General features: G+C 35.2%; 1 protein-coding gene across 8 annotated transcripts in view; it reads left to right on the top strand.

The window, feature by feature from the left end:
* Positions 1-13335, top strand: part of LOC136787892 (adhesion G-protein coupled receptor V1-like) — an 82963-nt gene that overhangs the window by 7163 nt on the left and 62465 nt on the right. For all 8 annotated transcript variants that reach the window (XR_010826959.1, XR_010826961.1, XR_010826962.1 and 5 more), the window contains exons 6-14: positions 1127-1371; positions 1566-1747; positions 2491-3305; positions 4731-4940; positions 9179-9309; positions 9568-9667; positions 10661-10840; positions 12399-12562; positions 13126-13219. Coding sequence is in view for 3 of the 8 variants with exons in the window: in XM_066985288.1 (XP_066841389.1) it covers positions 1127-1371; positions 1566-1747; positions 2491-3305; positions 4731-4940; positions 9179-9309; positions 9568-9667; positions 10661-10840; positions 12399-12562; positions 13126-13219 (2121 nt within the window). In the remaining 5 variants the exon portion in view is untranslated. The remainder of the gene's footprint in view (positions 1-1126; positions 1372-1565; positions 1748-2490; positions 3306-4730; positions 4941-9178; positions 9310-9567; positions 9668-10660; positions 10841-12398; positions 12563-13125; positions 13220-13335) is intronic.

Genomic DNA, 13335 nt, shown 5'->3' on the forward strand with positions numbered 1-13335 from the left:
AGATAAACTAAATTAAAACGTGTAAGTAAGGGCAAATGGTGCCCTTATATAGCGAAATTGAAGCATTCAGTCAACTTATATATCAAGATTTTGTGAGACGAAGGTGGATTTTGGAGTCTCCTAATGGGGATGGATTTTAATTTAATTTGTATTTTTTTATCTATTCTAAATGTTGCATTTCTGCAATAGCTTGAAGCTTAAGTTTACATGCCAAAACCTGTTTAGATAGTGCAGTGTCATTGTTTTACAAAATAATCAGGCAAAGCAGGTTTAAATATCTGGGGAAATTGGAAAGTACAAATATGACTTAAATTGCATTCTTGTATGTTCTGGTTATTATTATAGTTATATAGTTTCTGGTTATTATTATAGTTATATAATATATATATAATATATAATATATTATAGTTATTGTAGTTTTTCTTCTTTCTATCATTATCAGTAAAATGGATTGTGGACACTTTCCAAAAATAGTTTCATTACACAGGTTTTGAGAAAAAAATGATAATTTCAAAAATTTAATGACATTTTAGAAATTTATCTTTTCTATTTATTTTTTCTATTTCAGTATTTCTGGTGTATGTTTTCCAGCCATTTTATTTGACTTACTCTTTCTCCCTTTAGTACCCTACTTTATTTCAGTTATTCCATTTTATCAGCAAAATGTAAAGGAAATTGACAAAAGTAAATAATTCCACATGGATAATTCATTAACTTCATTCTTAACAACTAAAGATTTTATACAAGAAAGACTTATATTTGAAACAATTTAGATGGAATATGTTGACACATTTTTTCCATACGTGACATAAAAAATGATAAAAATTTTCCTCACTGGGAAAAATTACCTTCTGACCGTCTTCTAAAAACTTAGATCATGGCTAGCCTTGAACAATGGATACGTTGGAATAAACTCTTGGGTGGGGGCTGAATTTTCATGCCAATTTTATTTGCAGATAAAATGATACTGAAAGTTCAATTTGAAGTTTAAACCTGATTAACATTTTTTTAATTGTGCAAATGAATGCAATCAAGTGAAATAAAATATATAATTCAGTAACTAGGATGGTGTTTTTATTTTAAATATTACTGTTAATGAAATACACCTCTTTGTGCTGCACTTCAGTGTTCCAGATGACCGAATTTACTGTGGAGGAGCCTGAATCTGGATCAGTACCCATAAATCTGCCAGTAATCCGCAATGCTGGGACACTTGGTAACGTTACTGTTGAGTGGGTTGCTACCATTGGTGGACACCCTGCTGATGAGGACTTGCAGGTTGCCTCAGGCAATATTACTTTTGCCCCTGGGGAAGCCTTTCAGATGCTACTATTGGAAATCCTGGCTGATGATGTTCCAGAAATAGAAGAAGTAAGTCAAGCACTTACATCTTCCTTGAAGATGGTATTAATTTTGACTTGTTCTAGAAATATGTATGATGGAAAACAAGAAATGTTCCGGCAGGAAGGTGCTATAATTTCATGTTATACTTTGCTTGTAATTATTGTTAGAAAAACCACAAATTGTCTAGCTGCATTACTTCTTTTTCTTTTCTTCTCTTTGAGATTGTCCGTGTAGAATTAACTCAGGCCTCCAATGGTGGTGCTATTGGGTTAGATGGCGTGGCAAGTATTATAATACCTGCCAATGATAATCCTTATGGCACAGTTTTCTTTCATCAATCCTTATATCGAGTTCAGGAGCCACTAGAAAGAAATTTGCTGGCAAACATAACAGTCAGGCGAAGGTTTGTATAATGTTTGCTTTATTTGTAATTACTATTTATTCTTCACTTTTGTTTCCACTATAATGTCAAATTTCATGCTCCTCTCATAAAAATATGTGCATCAATTCTTTGATCTGCCATCTCAATGTATTTTCATTTCAAACACATTGTTTTTGAAGTAGATGTCTGTGTATTACATAAATTACTTAAACGTAGTATACATTGAAATGCACAATGTAAACTCAGCGTACACAGTGTACTATTCATTTTGTCCGTTTAATCATCAAATCATTTAAACCTGCATGGTAGCCTGTTCCTGTGATTTGAACAGGAGGACAAAATGGCCAGCCCTTACAGGATGAAAATAAGAGAAGGAAAACAGGTTTTATGCATGTGATCCTAGAGGAAGGATGATAAGTCTGGGTGTCACCGGCTTTTTCTTCCTTGCAAGTAAGGAGAGCTGCCAAGTCCTGAAGAAGACTAAGTTAACTCCTAGAACCAAATGTTTACAAATATGCATTCTTAACAGACTACTACCTAAGCTATAAATAATCAAACTTGCTATCCACAAAAAAATAAGATAACTCAGTTATTCTGGTACTAGTTTCAAAGGGAATGCATTTTGATGTGTTATTTGGAATTTTTCAGCAATTCAGAAAGGGTCAGTTGATTTTGTTCACTTCTATTATTAACCCAGAAACATGTAGAATATTAGACATCCTTTGTCAACTAACAGAACTTTATTTTATTATAATGTCTTTTAGTGAGGGAAGATTTGGTCAGCTGCAGATTTTCTACAGCACTTCTGAGACTGACGTTGTAGCTCTTGCTGTGGAGCAAGGTCAGGATATCCTGGCCTACTACGAGCCTCCTGTACAAGGAATTCCTGACAAACCATCCAAGACCAGAGTGAATGTGTCAGCAGCAAGTGACCCTGTGTATTCCTGTGCAGCTCAGTGCCTAAAAGAACAAGCATGTTCAGCCTTTACATTTTCCAGTGCCTCAGGGATTCCTCTCTGCCTTTGGCTGACGTCAGATATCAGCCCATTAACTAACAACACTTCAGGGTTCCGGACCTACAAGAAAAACGTTACCAGTGCATTCGCCCTCTTCAGCACACAAGCCATCGCTGGCAGTGATTATGAACCTGTTACAAGACAGTGGGCCATAATGCAGGAAGGGGAAGAGTCTGCAAATCTAACAGTTACCATACTGCCTGACAGCCTGCCAGAACTGGATGAGAGATTCACTATAACCCTTTTGAAAGCAGAACTGATGAACGTCTCAGCCAGCTCAAAAAACCAACCAACCATAGGACAGCCAAATACCTCCACAGTTATCATAATGATGAATGGAGACGCATTTGGAGTGTTTAAGATCTACAGTGTAAGTCCCAATGCAACAGAGAAAGGTCTGTATGTTGAAGTAGAGGAACGTCCTCAGACCAACGTGCAGCTAATGATACACAGAACAGAAGGCAGCCTGGGACAAGTGACAGTGGAATGGCGTGTCATTGGTGGGACTGCTACTCCAAACTTGGATTTTATAGGTGTCGGTGAGACTCTGGTGTTTGCTGAAGGTGAGACAAGCTCTCGTTTTGGCTTCTGTTTTGTAAAACTAAGAAAAAGAAAAAAGAACGTGACAAGTACACGATACTGTGGATGTTTTGACAACTGATATCTTCTTCTTAGGCTAAATTTTCCTGAATGCTAAGGATACACGTGCAAAAGAGTATGGTTGTTCATTAGCATGTAGCATTATCTTGCAGAACACACACAGTGGTAGCAAAGCACAATGAAATATCTAAGCACAATAAATACCTAAGGGTTTTTATTAAAGAAATATTGCAGTATAAATATTGCACTATAAAGATTTCCTTTACCACATAAGTAAGGATTAATAAAGTCGAAGATAGTTGTTACAGCAAGGATAATGGAAATGAGAATCAGGCCTAAGTGGTCTTTTGTTAGCCCTCGGTCACTACAGTACTAATTTTTCATGGCATCTCTTTAAATTCTGAGATCATATTGTAACATAACAAAACATATTTAAACGTAACATAACAGAACATATTTAAAAGAATTGCAAACAGGACAAACAAGTCCCTCTCAGACATTACTTAAGTACCATGCAGCATGCTGTATTTTATGCTGTATTTTATTTTTTCAAAGTCTGAGTTAATCGAACTGATATTTTGAAAGCAATTTCCAGGTGCGTAGTAAAGATTCTAGTGTGCTAGCTTGATAAATCATCTGAATAGTAAGGCATGGCTGCTGGCAATGATTGTGAGGCTGACATGTAATTACATTACCAGTTACAAGTTTAGTAAAAACTGATTTTGAAGTATTTTGAAAGACAATCTAGCAGGAAATACATATGTATTCTGTAAATTGATATTCTAATGATCATAAAACACAGCTGGGTTATGCACACGCACTGAACAACAGGATTGTGTTGTAAATTTTAATGGATATATAGCGACTAGAGATTAACGGTGTTTGCTGCTTACATTATTATTCTTTGATAGTCCCAAAGGCAAGGAACTAACAAAATGTCATCCCATTTCAATGCATTCCCTGGCTCAGTAAATGTACTCATATTGAATGTACACCCTTGTGTAAATGGTTCATCGGAGAGCTTAGCACCTGGCAATTTATTTTTTTTTCAAGAATGATATTCCCCTTTTCTAAGTTAAATTTTAAAGTCATAGAATTTGTAATGAAAATAAAGAATTCTAGGCACTCCGAAATAATTCCTATATAATTAATTTCTACATAGTATATTTAATGATGTGATCGTTTTATTGGCTTAATGTGACTGATCAATAGTAATTAGATAAAATTTCATAATGACATTCACTGACTTCCAGAAAGGTAAATAAGTTTGTTTCATGCAATTTTAATATATTTTATGTATTTAATTATTTTCAAAATGAGATGATTGAGTCTTTTTACAAGGTGGTTTCCAAGTGGACACACGGTTGTATACGTTCTTCTCCTTGTAGGTGAAACAAAGAAGATGGTCACGCTGCCCATTATAGATGATCCAGAGCCAGAGGATGATGAAAGTATTGAAATCAGCCTGGTCCATACTGAAGGAGGGAGTCGAATTTTGCCCAGTTTTGACACTGTCACAGTGATTATTCTGGCAAGTGACAATGTGGCAGGAATTATAAGCTTCCATACAGCCTCAAGATCTGTTATTGGTTGTGAAGGTGTGTTCTTTGTGTTGACCACGCTCAAATTTTAATGCCAGTTTCCATCTTTGTGCTTTCAGTTGATAATGACTCACAATGATTGTGTTTCACTGTTCAGAGAACACCAGCAAGAAGTGAATATCCACATACCTGACATGTACTTTGAACTCTTGCAAGCATTCATAGAATCACAGAATGCTTAAGGTTGGAAGGGGCCTCTGGAGGTCATCTGGTCCTTTCCCCCTCAAGCAGGGCCACCTAGAGCAGGTTGCTCAGGACCATGTCCAGGCTTTTGAGTATCTCCAAGGAGGGAGACCCCACAATCTCTCTGGGCAACCTGTGCCAGTGCTCCCACACAGCACAAAAGTGCTGTCTGATATTCAGAGGGAACCTCTTGTGCTCCAGTTTGTGCCCGCTGCCTCTTGTCCTGTCCCTGGGCACCACTGACACGAGCCTGGCTCTGTCCTGTTCCACCCTCCCTTCAGGTATTGAAGGACACTGATGAGATCCCCCTGAGCCTCCCCTTCTCCAGGCTGAGCAGTCTCAGCTCTCACAGCCTCTCTTCCCTTCCCTTGATCACCTCGGTGTCCCTCTGTTGGAGTCTTCCCAGTACGTTTAGGTCTGTCTTGCACTGGGGAGCCCAGAGCTGGACCCAGTGCTCCAGGTGCAGCCTCACCAGTGCAGAGTAGAGGGGAAGGATAGCTCTCTCAGCCTGCTAGGGATACTTGGCCTAATTCAGCCCAGAATGCCATCAGCCTTCTTAGTAACAAGGCATGTTGCTGGCTCCTGCCCAGTGCAGTGTCCAGCAGGACCCCAAGCCCTTTCTGTCAAGCTGCTCTCCATCAGGGTGCACGCCCTGGTGCCTGGGGCTGCTCCCCGCCAGGGGCAGGACTCTGCCCTTCTCTTTGTTGGCCTGCACGAGGCTCCTGCCAGCCCACTTCATGACTGCCAACATACACACACCTAATAGTCATAAGCAAATCAGATCTATCAGCGACTTACAAAGAATTTAAAATATTCTAGAAAACATTCCTGCAGAAACACTAGGGTAACATCTTCCCTTTGTCTGTCCCATGAACCTGATGTTTTTTTATGGCAGATGATTTGGGAAGTAGCAATTATAAGAGAAAGCAAACATTTGGGAAAGAACAATAATAATTTGGTATGTACTAAACATTTCTACTATTGTTTTAAAGAATACACGGCATGTTTCATCTACAGTTTGATGCAGTTTTGCATAGGATGATAATAGTACTGGTGGTGATTGCTTTAGGTGGCCTTTGATGGAATCTCAGTGTATTGCAGTATCACGTTTCTCTGATGTTTGAACTGATGGGCAGGGAAAGTTCACAAAACAGGAACTTGTCCCCTAATGTGTGCACTACATTTTCTGTTTGAAGAAAAATGGCTTTCTCAACCAAAGGTTTTTTGTTTTGTTTTCCCAACATGAAAGGGCATCATAACCTTTGGTTTTTTATCTAGGTATGGTTTGTGTTAATTCTGTGCCAAGCCAGATGTGATATGATTAGCTAAGAAGAGCTGTTAATGAGCACAAGGAATTAATACAAACTGTCTCAGTCCCAAAGTCCCTGAATACTTTCAACTGGTTAAATGTTATTCATAGCATGCTACCAAATGCTGGCTGCTTGAAACTGAAGTACTTGGCTATAGTTCTATTATTATATATAGTTATTATTATATTATTTTTCCAGGTTGTGAAAAGAAATAGTTCATTGCCTTCCAGCCAGAAACAAAACAAGTGAACTAAGTGTCTTTGATTAAAAAAAAAAGAGAGAGAAAAAGGGAGAAATAGAGAAAGAGCAAAAGAGCTAAGGCATTTAGATTATTTTAGTTTGTCAAAATATTTTTTTCATTCGAAAGCAAAATTTACCAGACATAAATCCAAATATCATTACTTTTACAGTTATTGTGTTATTGAAAATTTTCTGTTAAGTGAATACATTTTGTTTTCACAATGTGCATGTTATTTTTTACCTTATTGAGGATAAGTGTAGTATTTTTTTATTGGACAGGGGTCTGCGACAGTTGTGTAACTGTATTACAAGAAAATGCACTGCAGTAGCTTAAAGTAATGAGGAAGAGGAGAGCGGCTGATGCTCCCTTCTTCACAGCGATAAATACCCACCTCTTTGTTTCTCTATGTAAGAGATGCATCACTTATTAAGTCACAATGTAGAAATGTAAAAGTATGGATAAGGATTAAATATTAAAAAAAATATTGAATTTAGCCTAATAACACTTTCAATCTTCAGAAATCAATTAGTGTTCATATTAGCATTTCTTCTGGATAGGAATACCAAAAAAATCTTGGTAAAGCTGGTAGGAAACATGGATCAGTAAATAACTACTTGGAATCTGTAATAATGACTTCAAGTTTCTTCTCAGTGTTTGGATTATAGTGGAACAGCTTTCTATATCATAAAGCATTTTTCCCAGTCTTCAATGAAAATTCATTATAACTTATAGAGATATATTGAAATAAGCTTTGCCTTATTTGTGTGTGTGTGTGTTTTCCCAATGGTACTAAACCATTGAAACCACTTTTCTTTTAAATCTTTATTTCTTTGTAATGGATATGCAAAATTCTCAAATAGAACATAGTGGATTGCAGTGCAGTGTTAAACACTGTAATGATTTAGCCTCAGAGGAACCTGTAAATTGGGAGTCTACCATCCAGATATTTGACTGTAGAAGTGGAATCCTTGTGATATCAATAAATTTTGAATTCCTTAATTTTCTTAGAAGCAACATGGACCAACTTAAGCCAAAGATGTCGACATCAATGTCGACATCAATGTTGACATCTCTGAGACTTAACTGAAGTTTGAAATGTTGGGGCTGAATAGCACATTTATGTATTTGAAAATGGGTGTATACAGTTTTTGTATTACTTCTTTACAATATTAAATTTTATTTAAGTATATTAAGGGCTCTTGAAGTTAAGAATTCCTTTCTCTTTCATTGGTAGCCAATATACATGCATATCTCTGACTCTTCCTTACAAAAAATAAATGTAACTAGAAAATTTTCAGATTTTTCTTGCCAGTTTTAGCTGTACAATGCTGTACAATTCTGTAAGGTAATACAGTAGAATAGCAAGACAGCATCCTAAGTTGCTGCTCTCTAAATTGCATAATCAAAGGGACTAGTTGGGCAGCATAATGTTATTATAACATTATCTTATGTTTTGTTAATTCTTCAATAAGCAAAAGAAATCTCATGTATTGTTTTCAAAAATCTCAGAATTGTAGATTTCTGCATATTTCATGTCTCTGAAAGCCAATGCAGGACAAAATGTGCTGTTGAACTTAAATTCTGTGGACCTGAAAAATGCATATGAAATATGAATGCCATGTACCTACCTATTATAAATAACCATCTGTCCTCTATTGTGAATGTTTTGCAAAATATTGCCTACTGATCTATTCCATGTTGATATAACATGCTAATTTCACATGTCCACATTTAAAATATTTAATGGAAATTTTGTGAAAAACTTGTGAATATAAAACAATTTCCACATTTTACAAAGCCTACTAAGAGGTCTACTCTTTTTAATTAAAGTGCCTTTGGGGTTAAATGTTATAAATGTGCAAAATACCATAGTATTTGCTTCCTTTATATGCACATTGTCCAGCAATACTGATTACCTCTGAGATTATAAGAAATTATTAACATTTTCTGAATGTTTTGTTTTCTAACAGTGACCATATTTGTAAGTTCGAACTCACATAAATGGAACTTACAGATAATTATAAGCATTTTTTTCTGCATGCATTGAATAAAGTCACAAGACAGTGCAAATGTTCAGATAATGTGTATTCTTTCCAGGGAACTGTTGTAGAAAACTACTATTATTGTTGGTACATACAGTAGTTACTGTTTTGTACAGTTTACAGACTTGTATTGCTCTAATGTTTGCGCATGTTTTCATGAACATTCCCTTTCTAAGTTATTCATCTATACCAAGTTCCCTCATATGTTCATAATTATTTCCAAGTGTGAACTAAAAACAGAAAAAAAAAAAACTAGAAGAGTTTAAGTTTAGGTTTTTCTTTTCAGCATTAAAAGTGAATGTGGTATATAACTACTGTGAAATTCAAACTGACAAAAATAGCAATATCTTTCAGGAAAAATACTTTAACTGTGTGATGCATGTTTTTGACCTCTCATTTTTATAACCAACATGTAGAAGAGGAGACCCTGAAACACTGCATCTTGTCCTTTATTCCTAGGAGAACAATTACAATTCCACATCGTAAGAACTCCTCCAGGACTGGGAAATGTTACTGTTGAGTGGAAGATAGTAGGACATAATGTAAAACAAAATTTTGCAAACTATTCTGGAATACTTTTTTTTCCTGAGGTAAGTCCATAAACAGTGATGTTGGCTACAGGAAAATAGTGTGATTAGAACTGATCTGAGAAAAAGTGTGCCTTTTCAACAGTCCTTCTTTCTTGGTTTGATTATTTAATTTCTCACTTTTTGACTTACAAACTGGAGGGAGCTTACAATTCTTGATACTTAACTCTTCTTAAAGAAATTGTTCAAAATACTTGTCATTATGATATCACTTGTGTTTTATAAAATAATGGCTAATCAATTTACCCTTAAAACAAATAGGGGACGTTGAATACAACATTGTATGTTGATCTGCTGGATGACCATATTCCTGAAGAAAAAGAAGAATACCAAGTCATCCTATACAACATCAAAACAGAAGGTAATGCAGAACTATAGCCAGCTACATCTTAAAAATACCATTTAATAATATAATATTTTTAATTTTATTATTTCATTTTGGAGGTATAGGACTGAGCAAACTGCAGCTGGTGCAAAGTACGCAAAGTTCATTAACATTTTATTGAAATAGGCTTGGTCCTTATGTATGTATATATAAATCCCACCGTGTCTCCACAAATACACTTAAATGGTTTTCAATCCTGATTTAACTCTGCCTATTTAATTCAATGGTTGTTTCTTCCCTTAATCTTAATGCAAACTGAGTTTACTAATATGTCATGGATAGAGTTGCCATGAAACATGCAGATATTTTTATCTTTTTAAACAATCTTGTCAAGCTGCAGACTTACTGATCTGTCCCTGAATTCAAGGTGGTCAGAATATTTTATTCTTGCCATTAAAATTATAGTGAGAAAAGAAGCCTTAAACTGCATCCGTTCTGAAATACCTTTCTTCAAACTGAAATTAATGTCCAAACACCAAACTAACTTGACATGGATTGTGTTGCTGCGAGGTGCCTTATCAACTTCCGAGAGTCACTGTGGCCCAACGGGATGAGCAAAATTATTCATCAAAGCAATAGTTGGAAAACATATCAGTTTATTGATGTAATGATTGTGAAGTGGAATATAGTTTTAAGCTTTTGGAGGTACTTCCTGGGAAAATGGTTTATTTCCTTTTAAAATATAGGGAAGTTGATATTTGGCACTGGCCTGTTAAGTTTTCTTATTTTTTAATACATTTTTGTGACTTTGTACTTGGTATGCATAAAATTTCTGTTTCTATTTGTTATAGAATGTAAGTATATATATGTGTGTAGGTCCCACACCATCCACATACTTCAGTGAGCTTTGGTTTCGTGGTATTTGCATGGCTACTGAACGTTATTTAAATGTAATATTAACAATAATGTAAGACAAAAATATTAGTTGCATAACACTTCATTCACTGCAGTCCACTGATTCTCTTGCAGGAGTTTCTTCTACAGGTGCTGCTGTTTTGGATAGTCAAGGATATGAAGCTGTTCTAACAGTAGAAGCTAGTGATGAACCACATGGAATTTTGAATTTTGCTTCCACATCCAGGGTGGTTTTAATCCCAGAAGAAAACAAAACAATTCAGCTTTTTATTAACAGAGAATTTGGATCTCTAGGTCTGTATAACAACTCCAAGAGAAAGGAAGTTTTGTTTTGCTTATCATTAGGCAAATAAAAGCCATGATAATGAAAGTTTGGAAAAATCTTTGTTACAGTTGGTATTTTTTTCAGAACTTCTAAGCTTCTTTCTGCAGACTTGGAAACTAAATATTACTTATTACTAGAGTCATAATCCTCATTAATACAGCAAGGGATCTGAAAGCTGTAACAATCAGGTGGCTATTAAGGTTACCATATTTTTGTCTAATGAGTCTGTCTCAAAGCATTAGTCTCTTCAGAAAAAATAAAAAACATGAGAAAAGTGACATGTACACACATCCCACATATTTTTTCTCTGAATTTCAGGAAGTCAGCACCTTAGGAATGTCACATGGAAAAAGTTGTGTCCAGACCATTGAATTCAATTTATGTCTCCTCTGACAATTTCTGATTCCTCTTTGAATCAATTTATCCATTAACATCCTTTAAACTATATAGTATTCAATTCTACAATACAATAGTGTGCTTCATGAAAAAAAAAAATGAATCTTGTGTTTGTTGCCTGAAAATAGCAACTTATGTTGTGAGAAAACATGTATAATAATTTCCTATTTGCCTTTTTGGACTATATTTACACCTCGGTGATAATCTGGCTGTTTCTTTTGCCATACTTGTTTTGAAATGAAGTAACATTTACAGTGCTTTTCAAGATCTGGAGACACCAGAGAGTTTTAGAGACATTTTAATGACACTATTTTTCCATTTATTTTTTAATACCAGTCCATACTCTAGTGTACTCTTTGAACACTATTCAGTAAACTAATGTTTTAAGATAATTGTTCATAGTAAGTGCAAGATCTCTCACTGAATTAAAATAAGCATCGTTACTTATTTATTAATTAGGACTCTTTTATCTCTTACATTTTATTTCATATAGAGCAGCTTTTAATTTCATCTATCATTTTATTTCAGGTTCATACTCCTTATGTTTGCCACTTGACTTACCCTACCAGATTAGCGAGAGGTGGCTTTATTCTCAAAACTATAATGTATAACTTTTCTGCTTGGTAATATTTATCCATGTGTCCCCTAATTTTGTTCTCTATTGAAGTTTGTCAATCTACCCAGGAAAGTATCTAGATTTATTAATCTGTGTTTCCCAGCACTGTCTTTAGAGCCTTTCTTAGATATCTGTCATTCCCAAAAAGTGTCCTTGTTGCAAAAACTCATATTAATGGTACATGAGATGTCCCAGTTAGTCTTTCAGCAATTTCATATTTATGGTCCACAGAACTTCAAATTTCTGGATGCATTTGGACCCAATGATTTTTGAGTCCTATGCAGACAGACAAGTCAGCAAAGGTCAAATTGAAGGCATATTGATAACGGTAACAAAGGTACACTAGCTCCAATGTACTTTGGATAACTCTTTTAATCCTTCTGTTTTGCAGTTAGTCTTTTTATTTTGTGGATGAGAATTTGATCTCTTGTCTTTATCCATTCCAGTGAACATTATATAAGAACTGAAAAACAATTTTTTTTTTCTTTTTTTTTTTCTCCTCACAAATTAAACAGGTACTATCAATGTTACTTATGCCACAGTTACAGGATTGCTCACTGTAAGTAATCAGACAGAAGAGACTGTGGCTGAACCAGGAGCTGATTATGTACCTGCTTCTGGCTCACTGATTTTAGAAGAAGGAGAAACATCAGTTGCCATAAATATTACTATTCTAGAGGTAACCTCTAAACCCTTTAATTCTGTACTTTTCTGTATGATTTCAAAAGGGTAATATTTTGGGAACTAAAGCTTGCAGCCATTATTTGAAGCCCTGTGTTATATTTCACTATCATTTAGAAAGATGGTTTCAATCTTAATATTAAAATCACAAGGGATCAAATAGTCACAGAAAGCAGCTCTACCTCTGTCTAAAGGTAATAAAGTTGTCTCATTAAAACTTTACCAACTATCTAGTAGTATTTAGAACAGTGTGCTTCATGGCTGGCTACAGGCTCATACTTTTTCATTGCTGGAGATACATGCGTCTAAAATCGGTCAGTAATTTATTTGCAAGAATAGTTTAGCGTCACCACAGGATCTTTTTCATGATATATAATGTCTTACTTAATTCTTCCACGATAATCAGTTTCAGACCCAATAAAATTATTTCAGGAAAACAGAAAAATGAATTCTAGTGTCACAGTAATATTAGAGACTTGTTGTGTGATCCTTTTTGGTGACTTCTGTGGAAGTTTCTTAAAGGACAATGAGAAGAGGATGTACTGTATTTGTGTTTTGCAGGATGATATACCAGAGGTGCAAGAATTCTTCTTGGTTAATTTAACTTCAGTGGAACTCATCATGAACCATTCAACGTCATCCCCACCTAAGCTAGGTAAAAACATCTTATAGCAAATTATTTTTACTTTTCCTTTTTAATGGTTTATATTATATTACCTTGGGAGATTACCATTATTCCTCTTACTTACCAACTATGCTGAGATGAGACAT

The sequence above is a fragment of the Anser cygnoides genome, chromosome 31, assembly GCF_040182565.1.
Source record: "Anser cygnoides isolate HZ-2024a breed goose chromosome 31, Taihu_goose_T2T_genome, whole genome shotgun sequence".
NCBI lineage: Eukaryota > Metazoa > Chordata > Aves > Anseriformes > Anatidae > Anser > Anser cygnoides.